Source organism: Eutrigla gurnardus (assembly GCF_963514095.1).
Source record: "Eutrigla gurnardus genome assembly, chromosome: 22".
NCBI classification, from domain to species: domain Eukaryota; kingdom Metazoa; phylum Chordata; class Actinopteri; order Perciformes; family Triglidae; genus Eutrigla; species Eutrigla gurnardus.
In genome coordinates, this window is record NC_139933.1 from 7,314,828 (window position 1) to 7,342,638 (window position 27,811).

The 27,811-nt window shown below is 44.2% G+C and overlaps 2 protein-coding genes across 6 annotated transcripts; one reads left to right on the plus strand and one right to left on the minus strand.

Moving 5' to 3' along the window:
* Positions 1-1,099: 1,099 nt before the first annotated feature.
* Positions 1,100-2,551, plus strand: dusp29 (dual specificity phosphatase 29). The gene is made up of 4 exons (XM_084002004.1): positions 1,100-1,549; positions 1,661-1,881; positions 1,957-2,180; positions 2,262-2,551. The coding sequence occupies exons 2-4, from the start codon at positions 1,700-1,702 to the stop codon at positions 2,474-2,476; spliced, it is 621 nt and encodes a 206-aa protein (XP_083858130.1). The 5' UTR covers positions 1,100-1,549; positions 1,661-1,699; the 3' UTR covers positions 2,477-2,551.
* Positions 2,552-3,231: 680 nt separating this feature from the next.
* Positions 3,232-26,709, minus strand: kat6b (K(lysine) acetyltransferase 6B). Of its 5 annotated transcripts, none has more exons than XM_084001962.1 (17): positions 26,413-26,709; positions 23,296-24,157; positions 19,294-19,402; positions 17,373-17,488; positions 17,064-17,145; positions 16,427-16,556; positions 14,987-15,948; positions 13,725-13,846; positions 12,783-12,895; positions 12,499-12,640; positions 12,184-12,345; positions 11,614-11,707; positions 9,837-10,068; positions 9,392-9,551; positions 8,628-8,906; positions 7,470-7,749; positions 3,232-7,367 (listed from the first exon to the last, which is right to left on the minus strand). In XM_084001962.1, the coding sequence occupies exons 2-17, from the start codon at positions 23,911-23,913 to the stop codon at positions 4,534-4,536; spliced, it is 6,435 nt and encodes a 2,144-aa protein (XP_083858088.1). In that variant the 5' UTR covers positions 23,914-24,157; positions 26,413-26,709; the 3' UTR covers positions 3,232-4,533. The 5 variants fall into 5 exon arrangements, with proteins under 5 accessions (XP_083858088.1, XP_083858092.1, XP_083858089.1 ...); XM_084001966.1 differs by having other exon boundaries at positions 15,893-15,948; positions 26,413-26,707; XM_084001963.1 differs by lacking the exon at positions 26,413-26,709 and adding an exon at positions 24,943-25,094.
* Positions 26,710-27,811: the final 1,102 nt, after the last annotated feature.

Below are 27,811 nucleotides of genomic sequence, written 5' to 3' on the forward strand. Positions count from 1 at the left end.
TTGATATATAATGCGTTTAAGGGCAGATTTGATGAAGTGAATAACTGAAAAACAAAAATGAATGTTGACTTGATATTCAGTGTGGATTACAAAAATAAAGTTTTAAGACTTAACCTAAAGGGAAAAATAAATACAAAAATATTTTTCATATTGTGCATAAATGATTCGAAGCCACCGGCTCCATGCTGTGTCAGGAAAAAATACATCAAATAACTGCAGAACTGTACGCCGTGCATTTTAAAACAGTCAGCAAAAATGTAAAGTATACATGATTCGTAGTTGAGGAGCTGAGGAGCAGGAAAAACACCGGTATGGTCACATATATGCAGCACAATCAATACCAGAGAGGCCATTAAAACAAATAGCACAGCTGCCAAAGGGAAAAAAAACAGCTGTTCTTGAACGACTCGAAGACAGTGTGTGCCTATAAATAAACAATGCTCTATTATATATTCAGAATTTTCTAAATATTGTGTCTTAACTGCTGCAATCAGGCGCAGTTAAAAGTGTGATGTCTGAAGCTCGATGTGAGATGATAAAAAATATGCCGGCGTGGCTCCGAGTGTGTATACAGATTCAGGTCAGACTTTGAAAAGAGATGAAACGCTGAAGCCATCTTAATAAGAGATGCTCTCCAGAGCACACTGAGAGAGAGAGAGAGAGAGAGAGAGAGAGACAGAGAGAGAGAGAGAGAGAGAGAGAGGGAGATGCTGTCAAAATAAAAGGAATTGGATATCACAGGTTTAATGATTTCACTGTCAGAATGAATGATGGCAGAGTATGAAGATATGAGGGAAAAATAAAGGAGTCTGATGGTGTGAAAACTCGGTCTGACATGTTAGCAGCTTCATCCAGCCATTCTGCAATACAGTCATCATCACACCCTCACTTTGGGGGCTCGCATTTAGATCACTGAATGGACCGTGCATATCATATAACGGGGGGGGGGGGGGGAATCAAAGACATGTGCCATCCTGTGGAAAAAAACCTCGTCTGTCTAACAGTCTGACACATTTCAGTTCTCTCTCCGGCCCCCCGAGAGGCTCCAGAGAATGCAGAACATCCTTAACGGGTGTTGTGAGGCAGCGCTGGAACGTTTTTCTCCCCGCGTCTGAAGATATGTAGGGAGGGCTTAAAGAGACCGACACAATTCCAAGGAGTCGTTCATATGGCTGAGCAAAAGCTCAGAGTGGCCTGTTCACTCCAGTGAATGTGGGTATCCTTTTTGGCGGGTGCAGAGTTTGGGTAAAGCTCAGCTTCCCCGCCAGCAGCAGAGATTAAAGTTGTGTGTTTTGGAGTGGATGGCGGGGGGACTGGCTGGGTGGAAGTTTTCCCTGCAGGCAGGGAACGTGGCAGCTAAGGTCAGGGGCCCGCCACATCACAGCCCTAAAAATATCCCCTGCATTTGATTCCCGTCACAGAGCGGTTATACAATCTGTGCCCTCACTTGAGCCTCGCTGGAATTAAACCTTTCTGCCTTTAAGGACTTCACAACAAGCATATTGATGAAAACAAAATGTATAAGAAAATGAAGGACTTCGATCTCTTGGTGAGTGTCACTGGAGATGCATGTGAAAAACAATACAAGAAAAACATGTATTTTTCAGAAAAGTGGAAGGAAAAAAAAAGCAAGTGTGGTATTTCTTTTCCCTCCCTTAAGCTAATAAATCATGTGTGAAAAGAAAGCCACAGTGAGGAAATGGCTTCTCACAAGTCAAAGACTAGAACCAAGATAAATGTTACAAAGGCGGCGGAGGAATCCAGTCCAGCGGATGAATATGTCACACCTGGGGGCTATGAGCTGGAGAAAATCCTAAACCGTGGGAGTGTGGCTTACACTCATGTCAACGAGGTCTGGCCTAATGTCTACATCGGGGACGAGTAAGTTATTAAAAAAGTAGGAAATGACTGAATAAAATAATGGATTAAAATAATGTTCACGCTGGCTTCTTGCAGGCAGACTGCAAAGGACAAGTGTAATCTGAAGAGGTTGGGGATTACGCACATCTTGAACGCAGCCGAGGGGACGTGGAACAACGTGGACACCGGAGCCGGTTACTACGGCGACATGGACGTCGTCTACTACGGCGTGGTGGCAGAAGACGTGACGACCTTTAACCTCAGCCAGTATTTCTTCCCCGCTGCCCGTTTTATAAAAGAAACGCTGAGCGACCCTCAGAGTAAGACGGCTCATTTCAAGCATAATCCCAGGGATGAGGTTGTGTTCATCCCTGATGATGATGTGATTCACGTATGTGCAGATAAACTGCTGGTGCACTGTGTGATGGGAAGGAGTCGCTCCGCCACGCTCTTCCTCGCCTACCTGATGATCTGCGAGAACATGACGGTGGTGGACGCCGTGGAGCACGTGAAGAACCGCAGGAGGATCATCCCCAACTGGGGCTTCCTGAAACAGCTGAGGGAGCTGGACCTGCAGCTCCTGGAGGGAAGAGAAGAGGGTCCAGAACAGAGCTGATGGGGGCACTAGGGTTGGGGTTCAAGTCAGTGGGGACGAATACAAGTCAAGTCATTTAAGTCCAAGTCAAATCACAATTTATTCCTAGTAAAACATTAAGTTAAACCACACGGAATTTGACAAAAGCGAAGTAAAATCAAAAAGTCAACAGAAACAATTGAAATCAAAACATGTGTAAGTCAAGTCATAAGTCATTCAGGACAAGTGGAATAAATGTCAATTCATTTGAGACAAATCCAAGTAATTAGTCGCATGGTATTTTGTGAATCCGAGTCAATATACCATCTTCCAGTGTGAATCTCATCAAGTTACGTCACACGTTGGAAGGATTCAGCTCCCTGAATGCTGTCCATCAAAATGACAGCATTTGAACATTTTAAGTTGTGTAAACCATGTTTTTTTTAATATTAAAGAGATAATCATTGCTTTTAGTGCGGAGGTGTAATCATTAAATACCTTTTTCATTTTTGGGTGATTTAAATAAAAGGTTAAAAAATGTGAGACATGATTGTTTTTGCCCTGAAGTTTTTTTGTCGAGTCTTTTTTAGAGTGATATTGAAAGTAAATCAAGTCTCAGAGGAACCAAGTCCAGGTGGAGTTTCCTTTTCTTTCTGTTTTACTTCTTTTTTATTTTAAAATACTTTTCTGCAGAGAAAATAGCTGCCTGGGTCACGACAAGTTCAAAATCTATCATAGCATTCTGGTTCTGTAACTCAGGCTAGTAAATATTTAAAATTAAAAGGAGAACAATCAAGTACATGGTCAATCATAATTTATTCTTATGCTAAAATGTACAGCATTTTAAGTGACTGACAAAAGGAGAAAAGTCATAAATACAAGAATGTCATTCTGTCCAATTTTGTGCACATAGCCAGGTATTTCCCTCCGTTCTTACCAGCAACTCTGTACAGGTACAAAGGCTACAAAAGAGCAATATAAACAAAAACACAAGTACAAGTTGCGTTTTACATGCAATCCATTAGCTTAGTTTGGTCTATTCACAGGCTCTATTCTTCTACACTTCGGTAAAATATAAATCCAACATTTTATAAAGATAGAAAACAAATCTACAGATGGAATGAAAACGTAGCTTTTTAAAGGCATTATGTAAAATATCAACTTTGGACTAAATTTATATTTTCTTTATTGTTATTCATCGTTATAATCATTTAGTTCTTTTTAAATTCTGCCACACTTCTTGGACATTTTTGAAATGTTTTAGAACTTTCAGGGTACAAACACTGAGATATGCTTTGTTATTTTTGACAGAAATCAGTCTGCTTTATTAAACAGAAAGCTGCCTCAAGGAGATCTGTTACAAAAAGACTTCAGAATTATACATACATAGCAATAAAACCTCTCAAAACCGAACAGGAAACAGAACTAAGTTTACATTTTTTTTACATTATTAGAATTAACAAAATATAGTTTCATCTTTCTCCCTGTGGAGGGAAACCTAATAAAGGCCAGATATCTTTAAAATGGCTTGCTATTAAGCACAACACTTGTACAGTACTACTCAATGCACTGTCACTAACAGAGACTGAAGCATGCTAGTTGTCACTTTACAAAATAAGTACAATAATTTAAATATACAAAGGCATGAGTATAGTACAAACTAATTGTCAGCACTGTTAGACAGGTACACTGAACAGGTTCAAACGGCCACTAACTCCACTTGTAGCAGGCACATTAAATGGCTTCATTTGAGGCTGCTACACGACTGCAAGACCACTGATGAAATCTCTACCGCTGAGCTCTGAACCCGCCTGCTCTAAAGACACATCAGAGACACTAACACTAATTAAATAGATTTTCATCGTAATGATGTAAGGCTTCCCATCTGGAGAAACAAAAATACTTTTTGACATTAGCTTTTCAAAGTTTACTCAATGATGAAGATTTTTGCATTCTTTCCAAGTGCTGCTGCTGGTTTTTAAGTAATAAAACAAATAACAAAAAGACACCAAAGAAAGAAAAAAGAAAAAAAGGCCAGATCAGTGCATCTTTAAACAGCAAAATGCACGTGAGAAGGACCGGATGAGTCCCGCGGAGAGTTACCGCCTGCTGAAAGGCCCTTTCAGGGACTGCTTGGACATGCCTGTGTTCATGTAACCATGGTGACCAGCTGGAGTGTACACCATGTTGCCATGTGGTGGAGCCTGCATGGGCTGCTGGGGGTATGGCTGTGTTCCCATCATGCCCATCTGCATAGAGTACTGGGGTGACTGGTTCATATAGGCATGGTTGCCATGGTAGCCGCTGTTCATCATGGGCTGGCTCATGCTGTAGCCGTTCATGGCGTTGAGGGAGGGCATGTTCATGGAGTTGACGTTGTAGGCCGGTGCCGGCATGATGTTGACGCTCATGTTCATGCGCGGCATGGCGGCCAGCGTCCTGGATGGCGCCTGCATGGCCACGGTCTGCGGCGGCCGGGCGTACATCTGCTGCTGGTGGTGGGACAGCGGGGCCGACTTGGAGCGTGCAGAGATGTGACTCTTGGAGACCATTTGGGGCTGGATCCGCTGCGAGGGGGGGATGCCCATGTTGCGCTGCAGCATCATAGACGGCGGGGAGCTGAGATTGGGGGGCGGGGTCATGGTGGCCTGCACCTGCGGGTTGGGGACTCGATGCGAGGTCTGGGACAAGGAGACCAGGCTGGAGTGCTGAGATGACAGCGATGGGGTGTTTGCATAAGATGTGATGGGGTGTGAGGCCGAGTGGTTGAAAGGCAGCGAGTGAGGGTGGTCTATGAACTGGTTGGTGAACTGCTGCAGTTTGGCGAGACTGAGGCCAGACGACTGAGCGTAGTGCCCGTTGCCATAATCCCCCTGGTGGTTGATCCTCTCATAGAGGGCGAAATTTGCGTTGCCAGATTCAGGAATGTCTGCCAGCTGCATGGTGGTGGTGAAGTTGGTGGGTATGGCACACTGCGCCATGGGCTGCTGCTGGCTGTGCTGACTGTGTTGATTGTGAAGGCTATGCTGAGCGTGCTGATTGTGCTGGCTGAGCTGATTGTGCTGCAGGTGGTGATTGTGGTGGTGACTATGCTGGTTGTGGGGATTGTGTTGACTGTGCTGGCTTAGCTGATTGTGTGGACCGTGCTGATTGTGTTGGCTGTGCTGATTGTGTGGGCCGTGCCTGCTGTGGGAGTTGTGTTGACTGTGTTGGCTGCGCTGGCTGTGTTGACTGTGCTGGCTGTTGCTGGGAGGCCTCTCCACCACGACGCAGCCCTGCGGCGACTTGACGTTGCAGTGCGGCGGCGAGCTCAGGCTGTTCTGCTGGATCATCCCGCAGCTGCCGGGGTTGACGGCAGCCATTTGCTGGCTGACCGCGCAGCTGCTCTGGGCCAAGCCACTGGGCGGGATGCTGTAGGAGCAGCTATTCTGGGAGGGGCCTGCCCCACAGATGCTACCCCCCATGGTGGAGTCGTAGCTGCTCGGGTTCTCGTAGTTCTCCGTGGTGCTCTCGATGCTGCCTAGATCGCTGAAGCCGCTGTCCACCACCTGCTGCGAGTGATCCGACACCGACGGCACGTCCATCATGGGGCTCGTCTCCATGTTGTGGAGCGAGGGCACGGAGATGGCACTGTGGTCGGGGCTGATCTGAGTGTAGCCGCTCTCCAGGATGGAGACCGCCGGGCTGTTAACGGAGCGTACCGACTGGCTGGGGTGCGATTGCGCAGAGGAGAGGGGACTACTGTGGTCTGACTGGGGGCAGTCATCCAGCGAGGTGAGCTGGGGGCTCTGGGCCACGTGGGCGTAGGTCTGCAGCGTCCTGCAGGGCTCTTGGCTCTCCACGCAGTCCTGGTAAACGTTTTCCCTCTCCGTTTCCTGCGTCAGCGACTGAACAGCTTGGGCCGTCTCTGAGTCAATCTCCGTGCAGATTGGGGGTTCCTCCCTCAGCACGGGACTGAGTGCTGGCCGCTCCGCAGGCTGAGGAGGTGGGTGATCCGGGCAAGGACTGGAAGTGCTTTCTTCCTCCGACTCAGAGTCCACAGGATTATCAGAGTCTACAGCTGCTACTGAAGCGACCGCTACTGCTTCAGGTGGTGGTGTTGCTACCGTCGTTTCCGTCACTGCCTCCTGGATGCTCTCTGGAGCAGTAGCTGGTTCTTCTTCACTAAATGGTACTGTAGAAACCTGCTGACTCAACTCAGAGTCATTGTCTTCTTTTGGATCTAAAAAAGATGGGTTGCATTCGGGTACTTCTTTCAAACTCTGCTCTAGCTCTGCTTTGCTGCTCTCAGGTTCTGCTGCTTTGCTGTGACAGTCATCTTCATCATCTGCATCCTGATCCTCTATTTGAGTTCTCTGCTCGTCCTCCTCGTCGTCCTCTGCGTTGTCATGCTCTAAGGACTCGACACCTGTCGGGCTGTGTTCCACATCTTTGGCTGGGGAGTGCTGCCCATGTTCGCTCTCTTGCTGGTCGTTGTCAGGTGGTTCTGGGGAATCACATCTGTCCTCAGGCCTGGGGGACATGGCAGCCGGCGAGGCGGCAGGCGAGGCGGCAGGCGAGCACACCGGAGAAGCTACTGGTGATCCTTCGGGGGAGCTGGACTTCTGGGAGCCATTGTCAACAGGACTTGGAGGCTCAGAGAGGAGCCTTTCTAATGTGATATCTGGACTAGCCGGGCCTCTGCCTGCTTTGCTGTCCTCATCAGCGCTGACGATATCCTGGTCCGGCTCCTCTTTCGCTTCTTCAGTGTGAATGTGATGCTGCTCCGCCTCCATCGGGGTTTCGGGCGGTGTGTAGAGGTTGAGCTTGAAGCCCATCTTCCGTTCATTCTTAAGCCTCCATTTAGGCGGGCCACGTTTTACTCCTTTTGGCCAGCCTTTCTTCCGTTTCACTGGACGGGGTCTGCTTGGTCTCTTAGAGAGGACGCCAGCCCCTAAAGGTTGAACAAAAGCATTTTAATGTTCTGCACAACGATCTACCACAAAACAATTTTTATGAGAAATAATAGAATGAATTTTCATCAAGATGTAAATACCTTCATTCCAGTGTTGAAGATTGTCTTTCTTTGCATTTTTCTCAAGCCTCGGGCGTCCTCTCCGGCGTTTCATTGGTGTTATTGGTGTCTTGTCTTCCACCTCTTCTTCTTCCATCTCGCCCACTCTGCAGGTGCGTTCCAGCAGCGGCATCGGACGCTCATCCTCAGAGTTGTCGAACGGCTCGTTCAGCACCTCCGTCGTCTCAGAGATGGTTTCTGTTGTCACGCTGCTGTTTATTCTCTTTCTTTTACGCCCTCTCTTCTTGAGGACAATGGTTCGCTGAAAAACAGAAAAAAAGAAGAAGCATTTAATTCAGAAAAAAGCTCCATCAGAGTCGCGTAGTTTTGTGCAGAGTGAATACAAGGGCACTATGTGGATGACCTGTGAGTACAGAGCAGAAATTCATTCAGGGTTTTGTACCAAATGTAAAAATGTGAAACCCCACAGTGAGACTAAATGTTTGAGCACTGCAGCCTGGTGTGGAAAACCACAAATGAGACAGGCAGAATAAGCAGAAACCACAGTCTATATTTTACATTCTCCAGTTGTTTCCCCACCGGCTGCCTACGACTCAAACGCTTTCTTCTCGGAATTCCTTCACAAGCAGAATGTCAAAACAATACTGTAACTAATGCACTGAATAAACTCCCGACAGCCAGTGTTGTTCTTTTCTGGTTTCCGCACTGTTTTTGTTGAAAAAGGGTCTCCCTGACATCATGTAGCCGGCTGTAATATTATCTCCAGCACAAGGGGGCAGTGCCATATTGAAAGAACAGATGTGAGCGGCACAGAGGAGGGCAGTAAATTAACCATGACCATTGACAATAGTACAAGGTTTAGCCTGCACCGTCTCGACACCAGCAGTGAAAACACAATCTATTATCTACAGCTGCAGGCACACAGGGAGGCTCGAGATGACAGGAGGAAGCCACTGAACCCTCCACTGCATTCATGAATATTCATCAAACCTTTCCGTTCCACCAGAGTACACAACATGGTCTCTAATGAAGGAAAATATGTAATGATATACGTTCAATTCCACTTTGTCCTAGACAGAAACTGCAGATAATCAATGAGATAATCCCGCCCGGGAGAAATAGCTGACTTGCAGGGATGCAAAAGAGGCACGATTCACATCAACAAACAATAAAAGTCACCTTTCTCTTGGCTGCAAGCATCGCGTGGGCTTTTGTTAGTATTGGTGGTGAGCCATCGGAGTCATCATCATCGTCGTCGTCGTCGTCGGCTTCGTCATCGCTCACTTCCTCCAACTGCTGGATGCACCTCGTCCAGGACAGCGCGGGGCGGCGTTCGTAGGTCCTGTAGGGAACCTTACAGTGGACCTTGGTGAGAGGTTGCCTGCTACCGTGAGTCATCATGTAGCCCTCCCTCTCCTCCTTCTCCCAGCAACTGGCCTGCTCCTTCAGCCGCTCAGCCTGGTAATTAAACAGACAAGACGCATAATCTCAGGGAAAGGCGTGCGTGCACACACACACACACACACACACACACACACACACACACACACACACACACACACACACACACACACACACACTCACACACAGCTCCAACATCTGAGCAATGAGGCTAATGGGAAAACAAGAGATTGGAATTAACATCATGACAAATGAATCACTGCAGGTTCCTTCCTGATAACAAGAGCGGCGTCCTGATTGGACGCGTGCCCGTCACGGAGGAGACATTTCCGTTAAGCAACCGTGGAAAGATTGCATTTCATGGAATATTCAGCACTATCAATTATGTAGTGAACTGATTTAGGGCAATTTTGCACAACATTAGATGCCTGCTGACAGTGATAATGCCTTTCCCCCATTAATGGCCTCCATTTGAACTCTGCAGCTAATCAAACAAGTCTAAACAAACAACTGGCGTCTCCCGACTGAATGAGGGAACTTACATCCATCTCCGCCTCCCTCTCCTCCTCAGACAGGACAGCGTTGAGAGCGGTGGAAGGTGTCCAGCGCAGGGCGTCGGGGTCCACCTCGTTGTGACGCGGGTGAGCCCTCAGGTTCTCCTTGTGCCTCTGAATCAATCGCTCTCTTCTGACCAACACAATCCTATGTCACAGTAAGAAGCCCGCAAATTCGTGTTAGGGAAAGCTAGCGAGGCACTAGCAGGGGTAGACAGACGGTGATATGTGGTTAAATGTGAGCGTAAAAGACGAGCTCTTTGGGACAGCAGGTGCTCCGTGTCCTTGGGGGTGCTTAACCTGACTTACTTCTGTCAATATTCAGCTGCATTAATGGATACGCTGTTAAAAATACCCGCTGGCCTGGATAAATCAGACGGCATACAGAAAGCGGCAGAACAGGCTGAAGGAGACTGCGGCTTCGGAAACTGACCTGCCATCCTGTCTGTCAATCATGCCGAGTTGCTGGAGAGTAGCGGCGATGTCATGTGGACACATCCCAGTGGCCCTGCTTATTCCTTTAACACTGATGTGTTTATCTGGGTGCTTATAAAGGTACTCCAGTATGACACTTTTCCAATATGCCAGGTAGGATAAGCGACCCAGATCTGACAGCGGCTTCTCCGGGGAGCCGGCTTGTCCTTCTTGCCTGGTGAGAAGGTAACCTAAAAAGACAAGATTCAAACAAAAACAAAATGCTTTAGTCAAGCTAGAGGCGGCTGCTGGGTTATTTCAGATTGCAATTCAATCCCTACACCCCCCTCCCTCATGGATTACATATTCATGTAAGGATGTGACACCAAACCCTGGTTGGGATTTCACCTTCAAATAGTATAAAGGGAAGCGAGGCAATCAGTTTTCCTCTCCTTCAACCTCTGTCAGAAGCTATGATACATGCTGGCAAGGGCAACAAAGGAGGTTGAAAGAGGGGAGTAAAGAGGAAACAAAGCGACAGAGCGAAACAGAGAAGCAGCTGGATGTCATTGCTCACAAGAGACTGCACTTAGGAGAGATAACGAACAAGGGGAAAAAAAAACTAATACTAATATGTATCTGTGTGTAATTAGTTTTATAGCGGCCCTGTCAAGGGTCATTCATTATGAGCAGCATGAAATTAATTAATGCCTTTTAATGTGCACCCACTACCGAGAACCAAACAAGCAAATCTAATCACCAAACAGTGAACACATAATATTCCAGTAATCATGACAATATTCATTACTAAAGCTAAGAAGAGGAGCCTGTGATAACAAACACTTTGCCGATGAATATTCAAATAATTTAATTGAAAAAAAGTCATATTTCATTCTGTGTCACTTTACAAATATATCATCATTAATAAAGCAAAACAAAAAGAGCTGCGCTGAGCCCTTTGAATAATGATTTGAAAGGGAACATTCTTCACACAGGCGCCCCAATAACGCTCTGCTCTCAGAGCTACCTGAGACAAAGTGTTCCTCTAATACAATCCAATATAACAGAAAATCTTAATCTAAACAACTTCCAGCTCCAAAGCTACATTTTCCAATAAAGCCTTCAAAGAGCTCAGAACTCAGCTGCGTTCAATCTCCCCTAATCCCTGTCTTTGTTATCAGCACACTCTCAATATCACAGATCCTCTTGCATCTCTGTGTCTCAATGGCTCCCAAAGTGAACAGGAAATCAAATGCTCCATTACCGCCCCGCCCTCGCTCCTTTTTCCTTTCTCTCCATCACAAACTGGGCGAAGATACAACTCTTCAAAACAATAAAACGCCTATAATGACGGGGAAAAAAATGCCTGCCTAAACACAGAAATCCACTCAAGGCAGCAACTGTTTTCCAAAGTGGACCGGGAGGCTTTAAATATTGTATGTGCTGCATTTACTGCACTGAAACATAAAAGCAGTATCTAAACCTCATCAAAAGTCAAGGAGAGAGAATAGGGGGCATTTTCTACAAAAGCTCTTCGGGCAAAGAAATACTATTGGCCATGAAATAATGTATGCAGCGGGAATGTAATGTTTCTCACCCCTAATCTGTGATTGCTTAAGTGCTGTACATGAATGCTCTTGATTAGCCCACTTCAAAGCCTTGATCAAATAACAGCACCTTGCCACGAGCGACAAATTCTCCCCTTAATCTCAAATTGTTTGCAAAGAGCAATGAAAAAGAAAAAGAAAAAAAAAAGAAGTCAGATCAGCGGTCTAAAAACGCATTAAGAAACTTACTGAAATCAATAAGGAACCTTCCAAATCCTTGCCTTTGGTACTGAGGCATGATCATTATGCAGGAGACATTGTACTTCTGCTGGCAAAGCTTTTCCTGAGGGAAGGAGAAACAGATCAAGTATGTCAGAGCTCTGCTGAAGCTGGCAATTTACTGCACCTGCCATTGTCCTTGTCTAAAGCGGTGCACAGGCACATGCACGCCACACACAAAAGGTGATGAGCTTTCACTAAAAAATATCCCTCCGGTCTGAACTGGAGCTACAATAATGCAATAATGATGATTATCTTTTTTGTTTGTTAATCTGACAATTAGTTGATTTTTTTTTTTTACACCAAAGTTATCAATTTTCAATGATTTTAAATAAACGAAAGCTAAAAAAAAAAATCCACTTAAATGGCAACTCACTAATGTTTGACATTTTTGCTTGGCTAAGCGATTAATCGGCTCATCATTCAAGCCACGTTACAAAAAAATGGACAAATTACAGCCGAGGGCTTACTGTATCAGTATCATCGAGAATGATATGTGGCGTTCCTTCATTTCCCATATAATCACTCTGTAATTCTTACCTTGGAGAAATAGCCCACAAGATGACAGCCTTTCTCATCATTCTTTGTAAGTATGTAGAAGAGGAAAGGCTCCACATCATAATACAAGGTCTTGTGATCCAGGAAAAGCTTGGCTAACAGGCAGAGGTTTTGGCAGAATAGTTTGCTGACATTTCCATCAACCTAAACATGGAATAAAAAAGACCAAGAGGACAGTGTTCAAACAGTTCCCATTTTACCCTCCTCCTCCTCCTCCTCCTCCTCCTCCCAGAACCCATTCAGTGGAATCTCATGCAGCATACAGTTATTGCTCTATTGCTGTAAAGGGAAGCTGACCTCAAATACGGAAAGGTCGTCCTTTCTGTAGATTTCATTGGCTGGTGGGTGGAACCAGCCACACTTCTTTGTGTGTCTCTGGAGAATGTTTTTGCTCCTCATGTACTTCAGACAGAACTCGCACAGATAAAGCTTTTGTAATCTGTCAAAGACAAAAAGAAAGAGATGTGGTCTGTATTCCAGCAAGTTTCCATTCTTTTTTTTTTTAAAGGAAGTTGAAATAAAAAGCAACTCAAGTAAGAAAGAAAGTGGCATTATTTGTCGAGTAAAAAGCAAAAATGTACCTTGAATATTCAGGAGGGTAAGGCGATGAGTACCAGGTTTGAATCTCATACTTCCCAAATTCAATGAGGGCAGGGCATCGCACAGAGTCTGTGTTCATCAGAGATCCAGTTCTCTGTGAAAAGATTGAACAAAAGCAAATTAATAAATGCAGTGACCCAGATAATTTCCCATTTTAGATTTTTTGGGGGCTTTTCGCCTTTTATTGTATAGGACAGACTGATAGAAAGGAAAGGTGGAGAGACGGGACGACATCCAGCAAAAGTGCATGGATTCACATGTTTATTCGTTTATAGCTAGCCGATACAGCTAGCTAATACCATTCATGTTTATATGTCATGTTGTCACAAACATAAGCCTCTTGTTCATGAGTGCCCTCCCTTCTACGCGTGATATGATTGGCGGTTGCAGATCAGTAGAAAGAAAATAGTTCCTCTATGACAATTGTCACAACAGGGTCTGTGCATTATCTTGAGTAACCGGCTCATGGTTTCTGGAAAAGGACATTGATGTTGAGTCTTAAAAATTATTTTGTGGGAGCTTTGAGCACCACAAGCGGAGTGCCATATCGTCCCAATATATTTGAGAGAAGGCAGAAAACTTTACAGGTGATATCTCTAAAACTAGGCAACTCACACCAAAAAACCTGATTGATAAATACTACAGGTAAGAGGGAAAATGTGTGCTTTTATTTTGGGGTGAACTGTCCCTTTAAAAATACATGTCATAGATCAAGATAATGCTGAGATACCTTTCTGTTTATTAACTCTCTTTTTGAGAACAATATTTTGTGACTCCAAAATGAAATGTATGAAGGTTCTCAGGTACAAAACAAATGCTGGATGTAGTATGCATAAAAATGGCTGCCATTTTCATATTTTCTGGGCTTGTGAATTTTGCGATGAATATATTTGGAATAGAAGTCGATTGTTGAGTTTTCTCACCTGCACGGCAAGTTCCTGGACATGCGTGAACGTCTCGATATCCTCCTCCATCACGTGGTCTCTGGACATGGCTGCAAAGTCGGCCTGGGCCTCCTGCTTCACATGCAGCTCCCCATTGTGGCCTGTCACAGGCACAATAACACACCGTCAACATATCGGATAGCACATCGACGCCGCGCTGTTTTTTGAACCAGCCGTGGCTGAATAATCTCATAAATGCATTCTATGCAAATGTGCTTATGCTGTGAGTGCTGCTGCTGAGCCTGTTTGAGGCCGTGTCTCTGAGGAATTCCATAATGTATCATCTTTGCATGTTTATATGAAAATCCCTAATGTAATGAAGTGAAACTAAATCACTCTAATTGCGTAACCGCTTTCATGTGCTTAGTCATCCACCAAGACAGTTTCCCATGAATGAAGAAGCAGATGCAGTGAAGGGAGCGAGTGTCGACATGAAAAGCAACTGATGTTGGAAAGCAGGCAGTAATTTTATGAAAGACATCAACACCATGACATAACCACCAAAACAAAAACTCATTATAAGTGGACCTGATGTGTCATTAACATATTTATTGAAATGTGCTGCTGGGGTAAGTAGTGTTTATGCAGTATATTGTTTAGAACTGCTTGAAAGATATATCCATTTGTTTTTTCCTGCATGTTATATTTTTAAATCTGCAACTTCACCCCAGAAGGCAGCGAAATGTACGGGTTACTGCACTTCTGGCTATAATCATCATGTCAGCTTTGAGTCAACTGGGTTGGGTGAATCACAGGGTTGTATGTGTCTAATGACCACTGGAAGTGAGGCTGAGTGGAGACAGTGATTTTCAAGAGTGAAGGTGGGATGAGGAAGAGCGCTGATGTGACTGCAGCCTCTACTGGGTAGTGATCACTATGTGCGCACTACTGCAGAGGGGTCAAGGACAGAGCAAGGAGCAACATGAGGGAGTTAGTGGGCCATGCACTATGACAAAAGCCAACGGGCGAGAGGATGGAAGCCACGTAAACTCCGCAGCCAAGTCAAAAACGCAACGAAACTGGGTTAAGAAACTAAAAGAATTCAAATTAGGCAGAAGATTAGTAGTCTGTTAGAATGTTGAGGGTGCCTTCTCAAAGAAAAGATTAGCTCTAGTCTGGAAAAAAAATAAAAAATAACTGCCAGTGTCAAGCTTTAAAAAAAAAAAAAAAAAAAAGAATAAAGAAGAAGCTTAAAAGGTGTGGAGACGCAGGTCTTGGTTGGAGTTGCGAGCCTTGCTTACCATGATTATTCTCAGGCTTAATTCTTCCGTCTGTCAAGTCTCCCTTTCCTGGTGAGGGGGCTCCCTTCTGAGGGCTCACTTTATACCTCAGCCTGCCTAGCGTCCTGTGCTTTTTAAGGAAGGGGTTACGTTTGAAATGACTGACCATCTTAAAAGGGTGTCCTCTGGGTCGGCCCGGCCCAGCAGATGTGGATTGTAACCTATTTATATTAAACTCATTCTTTCCAAGGCGCTGGGGCCCCATTTTGGACGCATGGGGGGAGTCCTGCTTATGATGCATGCGCTTAGGCGGTGCGTAGCAAGGTAGTCTTTTTTTCCGCGACTGTCCCTGAGTAGTATATATGTGAGAGAGTCCGTCAAATAGTCCCTTGAGTTGGCTGCTATTGCAGAGACTACTCAGGGAGGGAACACTAGACTGGCTGGAGGAGCTCTGGGGCGAGTTAGCAGAGGTGGAGCTGCTGGACACCTGCGAAGGGGGGCTAAGACCCGGCAACGTGGGAGCGGGAGGAAGTGCAGAGGAAGAGGGTGTTATCTTTTGAATGGCGTCAGCGGCAAAGGCAAACGGCTCTGGTGGCTTGGACAGTTTGGGCGGACACTTGTCTCTAGAGCTTAACTGTTTGTCGGGCGTCTCTACGGCTAGAGGTCGCGAGCGACGGCCCACGGGGGAAGGAGTAAAAAATTTGGAAAGCCCGTCGATAAGCCCTTTGGTTTTCTTGTTAACGGTGAGTGTAGCTGGGGTGGAGGTGGGCGTGAGGGGGAGAGTGGTGGTGGGGGTGGAAGTGGTGAATTGGGTGGCGTCGACCGCACAACAGGGGTCTGCAACAGCCAATCTGTCTCTGGCGTCCTTCACAGATGCAGCATGACCAGATGAAGGTGTGGAACAGACGGTAATCTTTTGACCCCTACCAGGTGACCCCCTTCCTCCAAGTGCTACCATGGAGCCATCACCACTGGTTACAGACCTGCGGAGACAAGAAACCGGTGTAGAAAGTCAGATCTCACGTGCATTTACTCAAGTACTGAAGTGCAATGTTGAAGTAGCTGTATTTTCACTTAACTGTTACTTTGTGGGCAACTTCTATAATGATTCAATGTTATAAAAAGCCCACCAACAATATATAATGTTGCTGGGCTTCTTTCAAACAGCTACCACATTGCTGCTTACACATTCATGCATCAATGCTATTAATCCAACAATGTAATACATAACAATATATTGCTGTATGGGTAATTAATTGTTTTTTGGAAGCAATCAGCAAATTTTGCATCCAAACAAATTGCAACACGTTAAACCGCGCTCAACAATGCTTTTCAGCAGTGTGGCCATGTTCCCAGATCTTCACAATCAACTCAGAATACAGCGAAATCAACGTCATTGTTACCGACGGGAATTTCCCCTTTGACAAAATGAAAGTGCTATTCAGATTATTGCACACCTACATTCTTTGTTTGAGCTTATTTCTGGGCCTTCCGATTGGCTTTGCATATCGACGTTTGATCTGATCGGCTTTCTTGTGCAGCAGCTTCTTCCCGTTCTCCTTCGGCCTGCAGACTTGGCAGACCCAGGTACCTGGAGGGTGTCCAAACACACAGAGCACCGTTTGAGTGGGTTCATCAATTCAGAGGACATACAGTACGTTCATTTGAAACATTTCCTTTAATACCGAGAGCTGGCGAGAACAGCACCAGCTCACAATGACAATCAATTACTCAGCACAAAGTGAAAATCCATAAGAAAAACACTGGGTCAATTCTCTGTCCAGTGGAATAGACTTAGTGTCAGCTTGTTGAGGAAAGCTATGTGACTTGTATGAATTGCCTGCCAACTGTCCTACTACAGTACGTGCGCCATCATTACAAGCGTCGCTGTAGGGTCAGTACTGTAATCCAGAGATACCAAATCTCCCCGGGGATGCGGGAATAATTTGATATGCATGCAAAGCTTCTCATAAGCCATCGTTGCCTCTCTGTGTGCTGAGTGACAGCCCCAAACGGGGCCGTCTGTGGGAAAAAAAAAAAGCCTTTGAATTGACAGCGGAGAGGGAAACAGAGAAGCCAGACAGTGTAAACACCTCACCTTTTGGCATTCTTGAAAGCGGCGGGTCGCAGCATTCCATGTGAAAGCCCCGATCGCATGAGTCGCAGAATAGCATCTCATCCTGAAAGGGAACAGCAGGCATGTGTAAGGGATGTCCCTGTTGCATACATGTAACACCCCCCTGCCATTTAAGTCTTTTTGGAAATAAGCTCAATTGTGCACAAGAGAGGCTTTACAAAATGTGGGGGGAAAACCAAACAAATCCTCAGGAATGCACAAAATGGGATCTACCTCCGAGCCGACAACACTGATAATGGTGTGTTAGGATGTATGCAACATTATACTTACGGCATTTTTCCCCTGTATTCGACAGGAGCTGCAGGTTTTGCATTCAATACACTGCCATCGTAATCTCTTCACATTTGAGGTTAGTTCTGGGGAAAACTTCAGACATGATGGGTGCCCTTCAGAAGAAATCGAAAGAAAAAAAAAGAAGCACATTAGCATAACAATTTTTTTTTTTACACAGCGTCGACTGTGTCACAAAGCGGTTCATTTATGCACCCAGTAAGGTGGAATATTAACATATTACATCATCAAAAACAATGGTGCGCCTGTACTGTATGTCCGCGACACTCCTTCCCCCCCCCCCCCCGCCACAAGTTGTGTCTAAAAACAGTATGATCAAACATCTGAGCCGCTAATTACAGATAATTTGATCTTAATGAGGCAGAAACAGTAGCAGCACTCATTCTAATGGAAGTCGATCCATGAAAGTCATGTAAAAGCTTGCCTTCTCCCTCACCCGGCTCCCTCTCATGGTAGTAAAACAGCTGTTTTACAGTGAGAGCACAATTTGTGTACACTACGAGCGCTTAATGAAAACCACCTCGACGCTACTTAGTCAAATTTGAGCTATAAAAATGTCACCGGGAGAACAATTCCTTACGGCATTTAAAATAATTGTTCAAACATAAATGACTCCTTGGCAGAGGTAATTTTATGGGGGGGTTAGTAGTTTTGTCTGAAACAAAAGAACTGTAAAGGAAATGCCACCAATCTGCAGAGGGAAAAAGGGTTGATCTTTGATCCGCTGTGCCTGGTGCGCTCTATAAGAGGAATCTGAATTGAGCGAAAATGACTTGGGTGATTTCAGATTCTAATGGCCACTTATAGAGCATCTGCCCTTCTTGAGCCCACTGAGGGTTGCAAGCAATTTGGATCCCTTCACCCACTCAATTTGAACATTGTTCTACCAATAAATCCCTTAAAGGGAAGTAAAAAGAAAATGTGGAGCCAGAATGTGACATCTGCCTCACGGATGCTACTCCTAGCAGCCAGGCTTGGGTTATACCGTAATATCCTTTATGTTGTGAGATAATAGAAGATTTATCAACAATCACAGATTTGTCGACAACCTTTATACCGAGGTAGCTTTGATGTCTCTGGTTGTAGAAGGTTATAGCAGGGAATTTTGCAAATCAATGAGCAGGAATGCTTTATGGAAATATTGGATTTGCAGGATTTTTGCATCACTGTGATTATATACAACGATTTGTCAGGTAAAACAGACTTTTGCATCTAGTTATATAAGCATTTGCCCAGCTGAACATCTAGAAAATTACACTGTGATATAACTCTATAAAAATAAAATAATTTCATGTGTTTCTAATGCGATAATAAATTTGTCATGATAGATACTTTGATAAAAAAAATGCTACTATTATTACAACACACTACAAAATATAGAAATGATCCACTTATTCTTTTAAGTGACTCCTCAAAACTCATATTTTTAAAATCGCCTACAAGGACAAGGAGGTTTTTTTAAAATGTTCTTTTTTTTTAGCCCTTTTACTTTATTTTTTAGCCCTTTTACTTTATTTTTCTTTTTAGCTGTGAAGCACATTGGGTCCTAGAAATGCATTATACTAGGCTGATTTATTATTATTATTATTATTAAATTGTGTGGTCCAAATGAATTATTTCAATTTAAATTAAAAACTAGCTAAATAAGCTAGTTTACTAGCTAGCTGATTTAATGCACATCAGTGGAACACACGTTTTTAATATTTTGCCATATTGTGATATATATTGATACCAACTTCTCTAAATATTGTGATAACGATTTTAACCATAATCGCCCACCTTCATTCCTCACATACATTCACACCGTTGGCTGTGAGCCTGGCTAACATAGTAACAGTTTTGTCCAGCAGACTACACACACAGTATGTCGGGGCTCGTGAGAACGACCGATGCAACTTACCGCTGCTCCCACAGTCCGCACAGGACAGCAGCTCTTCCGGCCGCTTGTCCCGATTCGACTCTTTCGTTCCAAGGCAGAAACTGCATATTGGGATGGGGTCAACCCGGAGCTGGGTGGGAACACAAACAGACACAAACCGTATGAAAACAGAAACGGGCACGGGCTGCATATGAAGTGCATGAAAGCCTGTTTGTTTTTTGGACATTTCATCTTGTCGGGGTTTTTGTGATCACCGAGGACTTATTGCTGGTTAATGCGAGACAATAAAGCCAGTGTGGGATTTAATGAAAATGGCCACAAAAATATGAACTACAAAGCTCACGGAATGAAAAAGGGAGTTCTCACAGGCTAGAAATGAATAATAAATGAATCTCGTCCTCAGAGATATTGAGATCCACCTCCTTTATCCATTACATGAATGGGTAAGTGATCTTAGTAATCATAGTTTAAGGGCTTAATCCAATTCTTAAAGCTTGCACTCCAGTCTGAAAGGATTAACCAGCATGTAATCAAATTACCTCAATAATAAAACATGCTCTCATTGTTACTGCCATGATCCACTGTAAATGTTGCAAGTCTCAGAACAAATACTCATTTAAGGGCTTATGGTTAACTTCAGAAGAAGTAAAATATGAGCCCAAGGTTTAAGAGGCTTTCCCCATTGATCACACAGAATGGAGAGGCTGACTTCACAGAGGAAACCGGGGAAGACTTTGTGTCATCTCTTCATAAAAGCAGCCAGTCGAGATTTGACCGATCTTTGGCTGAAATCATGAGCAGACTAAACCCACGCTGACGCAATACGGCTTTCATAAGGTGTTGCTTGAAATATGAGATCATGTACACAAGACTCCAGAGGAGCATCAGGCAAACCGCTGACTCCTTGAGAGGAAGTTCTTTACAGGAAAATAACACTTGCAGGGTGCGACCATAAATAACCCACCTCATCATTTTACACACTACCTCGTCAATTCACTGGAGCTTTTGAAGGGCACTCTGGGGATGCCCATAATTAGTTCCCGATTTCTATGACGCAGATCAGCATCCTGACCTCAACAAAATTTGCGACTTCTAAATCCCTACTGGTCCTGACCTCCTCCTGACCTACAGCTGAATTAAGGGAGATCTTCCTTTTTTTTTCTCCTTCATCCGTCAACAAACGCAAGACAGGAGCATCCTTTCAACCTGTCACAGCATCCAAATGAACCCCAGTGGGAAATGCAGCAAGGACACAGTGGGGATTTGGTCATTGTTGCTGGCTGTTGTATCAATTAGTTGTTACGGTGAGGGGAAGCAGTTTACTGCCACATCAATGATTACTCTATTTTCCAACCTGCCAGGTCAATATTTGAAAGCAGGCGCTGCCATTAGAAGCTGACTGCTGCTCACAAAGCTGTGATTATGGACATAAAAACACTGAAATGCTACTGTGTGATGAGGCTACACCTGCAGAATACAACACTGGGGCTCAGAGGTAATAAGTAGTTTTCCTATTGTCTCATGTTATGGAAGACAAATAATATATAGAGAGAGAGATATCTTTCAGGTCTGCAACTGAAACAATCTTGTAGAAATGGCCTGGTTGTAAAAATCCTTTATAATCCAAAAGGCACGTATCTATTGCTGGAACATCTAGGCAATCATCAGAAAGTGTTTCACCAACAATTTTGAGAATTGATTATTGGTAAAGGTCATTTATCAAGCTAAAATGCCTCTTGTTTCAGCTTCTTAAATGTGATGATTTCTCCGCTTTTTCTATGATTGTTAAATTGCATATTTGGGCGCACTATCTTTATTTTTTACTATTATCAGAAACTGCATAGACTAAACAAATGATTGAATAGATTAATGAATAAAGAAGACACTTGTTAGTCGCAGGCCTACATATCAACCCAGTGATGTGTATCAATATAGGGCTAATCAAAGTTCAAATCACATTCACCCAGAGCAGATTTATCCTTTATCACAAGCCAGTCAATGTTAGCACTGCTAAAAGAAACAAGGCATCAGTGTTGTGGTAACTTCAGAGTTATTATTATGAACTCAATATCTACAAGAGGTGCATGTCTGTCATCGTTATCAAGTAATATATCTTCAGAGCCTTAAAACTCTCTTTTTTTTGGGCTAAGAAACATTATATAAACCAACTATTTAGATACAAGCAAGAACAATAGTTTGAAATGAATACAACATCAGTGATAATATGCAGTCTGTGCTTACTGCTGCATACTGCTGATAGGCAAGCATTTTTTTTAATAAGTCTTCACTTCATAACATAGTCTCCCCTGACTGAGCTATGAAGTCTAATCCAGGAACTGGAGAATTAATTTCCATCAGGAATATTCTTAGGTCTGGTGATTAAAACCAATAGCAGTTTGCAATCTGTGCAGCACAAAAAAAAATGCGAAAAAGAGAGAAACAAACACAGCTGAAGAGATGCTGATGATTTACTTGGGGATTCTAAATTAAGTACATAACAGGAAATTATGCTGCTTCAAAAGAGCAGGCTGTCCTGAGTGAGGGGGTGGGGTCCTATTAGAAAACTGCTGGTAGAGAGAGCTCAAGTGGTTGCATAACGCAGCAGGGGAAAAAAACTCATTCCTTGCCTTTGTTCCTGCCAGAGTCTCTTCAGAATCTAATAAACTCTAAACCAAGACTGCTCTTTTTTTTCCTCCTCCCTTTTTACCTAAAAGTATCGCTTACTCTCACCACACACACACACACACACACTTGTGCTTGAACAACCGAACAGGCAGAGATGTCTCATACTTGAATGGTAAACCTGGACGGGGCTCGGTGATGTCATCAGGCTGGGAGCAATAGGTTGAAATGTTCCAAATGGAAAACAGCAGGCCTTCCACAGTTATGAGAACCGTCGTAGGACACTGTGTCTCTAAACAGTTCTCAGTTTCACTTTTGGCCTGACCACAGACACAGTCACAGTTGTGGCTGCAGTATCAAGGTGTCGCTTCCTGATTATTCACTGCGAAACTGGTGGGGAGCAGGGTGACATCTCAATAGCCTGATGCTACTAGCCACTTCAGCTGCATAACTTGTGCATAAACTATGAGACCGCACTTCATCTCGACATGCGATCTGTTAAAAAAGCCCTCACAACAAAACTCACCAGATGACTGTGCACCGCGCTTTAGAGCCACACAATAGGAACACATTTTTCATCCCCCTGAGATTGACAGTGTCTTAAAATTGCAATGCAAGTGCAAAAGTACTGTCATTTTACATAATTTTGTCTGCAGAGTGTTACAGCTAAGCACCGCTAACAGACAAGATCTCTGCAAACTATGAACCACCCCTGAGGTGCCAAAAGCAGTGGAAACATTGCAACCTGCAAGTTTGTTTATATGGTCTTATTTCCTCTCTGGGGCATCTCTGTCAGCACAAAGGTCATAATAGTTTCATGCTGAGAATATTCTGTCCTACCACACATACTTCAGCTGTCATTTCTCGGTAATATTGTGCTAACTAGTTTATGCTCATTCCCTTGTAAATGACCAATAAAACATCCTGAATCTGTTCCCAAATACTTTGCTAAATCACAAGACATCCAGTCACATCCCTTAAGGTCATTAGGTTGGGAGTTACGTAACCTGTGGGAAGCCTACAGCAGACTGCCCACCACACACTGTCAGCATGACTTTCTGATTATCCAAGCTCTCATATTATGGAGACAAACAACAACACGACCAAAGCAAATGCCGCTCAGCGCTGGGCCCCAACTTTCAAACTTCCTCCTTGGTGAATGACATCATGGAAATGTCACCGTTTTAAAATTCCAAAAAAGAAAAAGTTCTTGCAAAACAAAGCTTTACTACGTGTTAGAGCTGAGCGAGGAGGCAGAAATCAATAACACATTAGTAGCAAGAATATTTAGGCAGAAAGGTTTCCTATGATGCATCCCAGCGGCAGCATGTGACCGACCAAAGTCCGGGTTACATGGGGATAAGTGAAACAGTGAGAATGCAGAGGCCAACGTGTGGGTACCTGGTCTCGCTCATGGGGGAGGAGTGTCACCGATGACAGGACCAAGGGGGAAGCACTTGGACACCTGGAGCACCTTCCCTCCGAACTGCCATGGCTGAGCCTATACCGCGGGCCATTTTTGGACAACCTGCCGTTGTTGACCGACCGCTTGGCCGCCAGTCGTAACCTCTGCCGGAAAGCGGGGTTGTCAACAATGTTTCCGAGGTCGTCCTGGTTCCTCAGATACCTCTCGATGTTCTTCAGCGAGGAGCCATGGGTATCATCCAGGGCCTCGACGGCCCTCTTAAGTATTTTATTCCAATCAATATGGCGCAGGTCACTTGAATTCCATATAGATTCCTTTGATGGCACTGATACATTTGGAGGCGTGATTGATCCAACTCTCCCGAGATTTCCTGGGTCCTTGTAGGAGGCGCTACCCTTATTTGTAACCTTGAGGATAGAGCCATCGTGAACACTTAATTCCAACTGCTCAAGGACGGTCTTCTTGTCCAGTCCGTGCAACGTGCCCACCGCATGACAGATCCTCTCCTCCGAAGGCCTCTGCTTCTGCCTTTTGATTTTCTGTATTGCTTCGAGAATCCACTCCGTGTACAGAGGGTTGGCAAGTTTTACCATGGTTGAACAATTGCACTCACAGAAACGTGATCCATACAGATTCCCCCTTAGTGCTGCTGAACGCTGGGTACATCCACATCCTGGGGTAAGGTCAAAAGGTTATGTTCCACGCCACCATCCGCGTATGTCTTCTCAATCCTGAGTATCGGACATGGGTCTTGAGGAAAAAAGTTGGCACGAATAAATTCCACAGTGGTGGTTACCAGCTGACCTGGAGCTTTATTTATTTAATCCCGGATCAAATCTAGAAAAGGGAAAGGAATAAAAAACAATTGGTCAGACACATTAAAACATGACAACCTTTCCTGCAACTGCTGTTTACTGCCAATTATTCACATTCTATAAACTAGCTAGCTTAAAGCTATTGGATATAAAAGCTAGGCCAGACGAATGCAGGACGTTTTAAGATGTGTTAAAACACGAGAAACAGATGCATAAAAACAGACGCGGGGGCTGTCATGATTGCTACAGAAACTCGAGTGACTTAATCCAGTCTGACACCATAATCCACACACCGAAACCAGATGTCCAGTTCAAAAAGACAGCATTTGTGGTAAAAAGTACTAAGTTTGAGGACAGTGACAGGCAGCTAGAAACTTCTACCGAGTTCTGGAAAAAGTATAAACAGTCTCATCGACGGATAAACGTTTTTTTTTTTCTCGACGTAAAAAAACAACAACCAACATTTATCTCTACAGCACGTAGTTTTTCCAAAATGTCACCGTAACATTTCTCAGTCTAACACAGCGAAACTGACTAATAAAAACACACATATTAAAAAAAAAGAGAGATCATACGTAAAGTTTAACCGTTACTTGTCCGCACGCGACTTTTGACAGCTCGACGTCCGCAACGAGAAAACTGATCAGCGCGAGCTTCTCTTCTTTTTCCTTTTTTTTTTTTTTTTAATGACAGATGTATAATCAATGCTCACTTCCTGGCAGCACGTCCGAGGCACGTCCGCAACAACGACCGAGACCGAGCCGCTTAACGACGGAAGAAACCATTAATAATAACTACGTAACACACCGTGGAGTTGTGTTCCGCCGAGTTGAGCAGATAAATGACAGCGTCGCCAGCATTACTGATGTCACCTAAACAGTCGCCATTTTGTTACAATGTTGTAGTTTACATGAATCCGACATGACGCTGATTACAATCCAATGGTGTCTCATTAAACCTTACCTACGCTAATGTGCCCTCCCTAGCAACTTCAATATTGGCTGTAAAGACAAGATCCGATTTCTGGTTTGATAAAGCACATGTCAATCTTTATGTATGAGCTCACTCCGCGAGGCACGGCACTGGCTGTGTGATCTGTCACTTCACTCAATTGACCCGCCTCTTAAGGTGCCCTCGGTGATGAATTGATATCATTTACCTCTCCCGAAAAACACTCGCAATATTCCCGACCCGCAGCTCCGACCGCGGGGCGACGGGACACCGCCGAGTCATAAATACACCATAACGGGCACAAAGTGGCCGAGTGACGGCCAAAGGAGATAAATATTTACCCTCGTTTGCAACGCGTTTAACGCCGGCCCACCTTTACTCGGGGTTCCTCCTTGAAACAGTTGGTTACACTTGAAAGTGATTTGGAACATTTTAGACTTTAATTGGCCGTTTGTTAAATCTATCATGTGTTTGCGTAAACCCCCCTCCGCAAAAGGCTATATAGCGCTGATTTAAAGTTATTTATTATTTAAATAAATAAAAAAATCAATAACAGGTAGCATATTCAAGACTCCGAGCTAAATGTGTCCAAAGCTGTCGCCTTTCCCCTCCCTCTTTATCTTCCTCCCCCCTCCTCCTTTTCATTATTTCCCCGAGAGAAGCCGCAATTCTCCCGATATTCAACGTTTAAACTATGTGACGTTAAATAAACGTTCCGCTGAGCTGAAAAAAAAAAAAAAAAGTAGTTCCCTCCACGTCCGCGAGCGAAATGTATAAACGTCCTGCGTTGCGCCGCGCGACGATGGCACGACCCCCTTTTATCACCATTAACTATCAAATATCTCCAATGAGGGGAAAAAATAGTGAGCCCCGGAGGGGGGTGAGGAAAGAGACGTTCAGGGGGGAATACAAGTTAACACGACTGCCGGGAGAGTGTGGCTCCTTCTTCATCATCATCTGCCTCAATTATGTATCGCTGGTTTTCTTTTAGCTTCCCCCCCCCACCACCACCTCTCTCAGCTTCTCGCTTTCCATATATTTTTATTAAGGAAATGATACGCGAGCCTCGTCGGATATCGTTTTAAGATGTTACGCAAAAAAAAAAAAAAAAAAAAAACCCCGACCTTGTCTTTTTAATCTACCGCCGCCGTGGGCGAAGAAGGCACAACAAAACATTAACGCCAAGTTTCATGCACAGGAGGGGGGGGACGAACACACAAACTAGTAGCCTGTGAAAGAAAAAAGGGAGTAAAAAAAAAAAAAAGACACGAAGGGCACAGTGTAGCGTTAAATATTTGCTGGTAGTTTTTTTTTTTTTTTTTTTACCTCTTCAAGTTTTCCCCCCCATCGGATACTCCTCTTCATTTATCGGGGAAACGTCGATGGATACATGCGCGGCGACATATCCGAAGCGATTTCGTGGGATTTTTTTTGATCTCTTGCAACGAAGACTGAAAAGCTCGCGCCGAGACATGGAGAGGACCTGATAACAACTAATTGAAAGGTTAATCTACATAGCAGCCTGTGACAAAGTGGTACCCTCCCCCTTCTTCTTCTTCTTCCACTGTAGACATCCCTACTTCAGTGTAGTGGAGCGGACCGTCGCCCCTTTAGTGCGCTCCTACAATGATATTGTCAATTTCACTCCCCCCCCCCCCCCTTCCTCACCGCCACCACCCCCCCTCCATCAACATGTCCAGTGATGAGCCAGGAGGAACATTTTTTACACTTCTTTTTTTTTTTTGGTGGATTAGTCTCGGCTAACACTTTTTTTTTTTTTTATAACACCCATATTAACATTAATTCCCCCTATGGCCATTCCTTTTTAAATCTTCCATTGATGTGCTGTGGATATAAGATCACATGTGACTAATCCTGACATGAACACACAGGCTACATCTTTTTGCATTTTTAAAAAATGAGCTTGAGCTGGCCAATACCACCCAGGGCAGTATATATATGGATATCATACACCAACACTGTAATCTGCTAATTAACTTTACCGAAGCCCAAGGAGGGGCAATAGTTGTTAGCAATAATGTAGATCATTAAATGTTCTGTCTTTGGATTTGCACCACCCTCGCTTTTTTTCAGACAGAAAAAGCCAGAAAGCTCATTTTTCATGCAGTAATAGTAAAGCAATTAAGAGAGATAATTGGTAACTTCCCATCAGATTTTCTAAACACATAGTGTACACGCAGATTTAAAAGTAGCTTGAATGAAAGCATTCAGTCCATATAAAAAGACACATTCGACCGGGTAATGTGATTCACATTCAGGTGTTAATAGTCTTGTCATTTAGTCATTATGCTCTTCTTATTACCTTGATCAACTTAATGTTTTTTTTTTATTTAGCTGCATGCCATTCCCCCATTTAGCACAGTGTTTATATCATTCACAGTATTGTTGCCATTCACTACTTTGACATTGATTTCAATCTAGTCACCGAAAAGTTGAGGTAAACACCAACCAATCCAAATGTTATTTTAACGAGGCGTGTTGAGCTGTGGTGAAATGTGAATAAAGGGGGTTTCCGATTTGCGTTCGAGGGGTCTGGTGTCGTGATTCGGAGGCACCGACCAAACCTGCCTGTGTCTGGTTATAATGAATGCCACCCTGGGCCCCAGCAGGTCCTCCGCTGCTGCATGGGTCCAGGGATAATTTGAATCGGAGCATGTGCCATTGCAATCTGCCCATCCCCCCCCCTTTACTCAATCCCTGCCAA

What these genes read in the sequence shown, in the direction of transcription:
- kat6b (XM_084001962.1), bottom strand. Translation starts at nt 23,913, where the DNA reads ATGGTAAAACTTGCCAACCCTCTGTACACGGAGTGGATTCTCGAAGCA. An exon ending in TACCCTCCTGAATATTCAAG is followed by an intron (nt 12,641 to 12,782) that starts GTACATTTTTGC and finishes TGTCTTTGACAG; the next exon opens with ATTACAAAAGCTTTATCTGT. An exon ending in ACGACCTTTCCGTATTTGAG is followed by an intron (nt 12,346 to 12,498) that starts GTCAGCTTCCCT and finishes TTCCATGTTTAG; the next exon opens with GTTGATGGAAATGTCAGCAA.
- dusp29 (XM_084002004.1), top strand. Translation starts at nt 1,700, where the DNA reads ATGGCTTCTCACAAGTCAAAGACTAGAACCAAGATAAATGTTACAAAG. An exon ending in AATGTCTACATCGGGGACGA is followed by an intron (nt 1,882 to 1,956) that starts GTAAGTTATTAA and finishes GGCTTCTTGCAG; the next exon opens with GCAGACTGCAAAGGACAAGT. An exon ending in AACGCTGAGCGACCCTCAGA is followed by an intron (nt 2,181 to 2,261) that starts GTAAGACGGCTC and finishes ACGTATGTGCAG; the next exon opens with ATAAACTGCTGGTGCACTGT.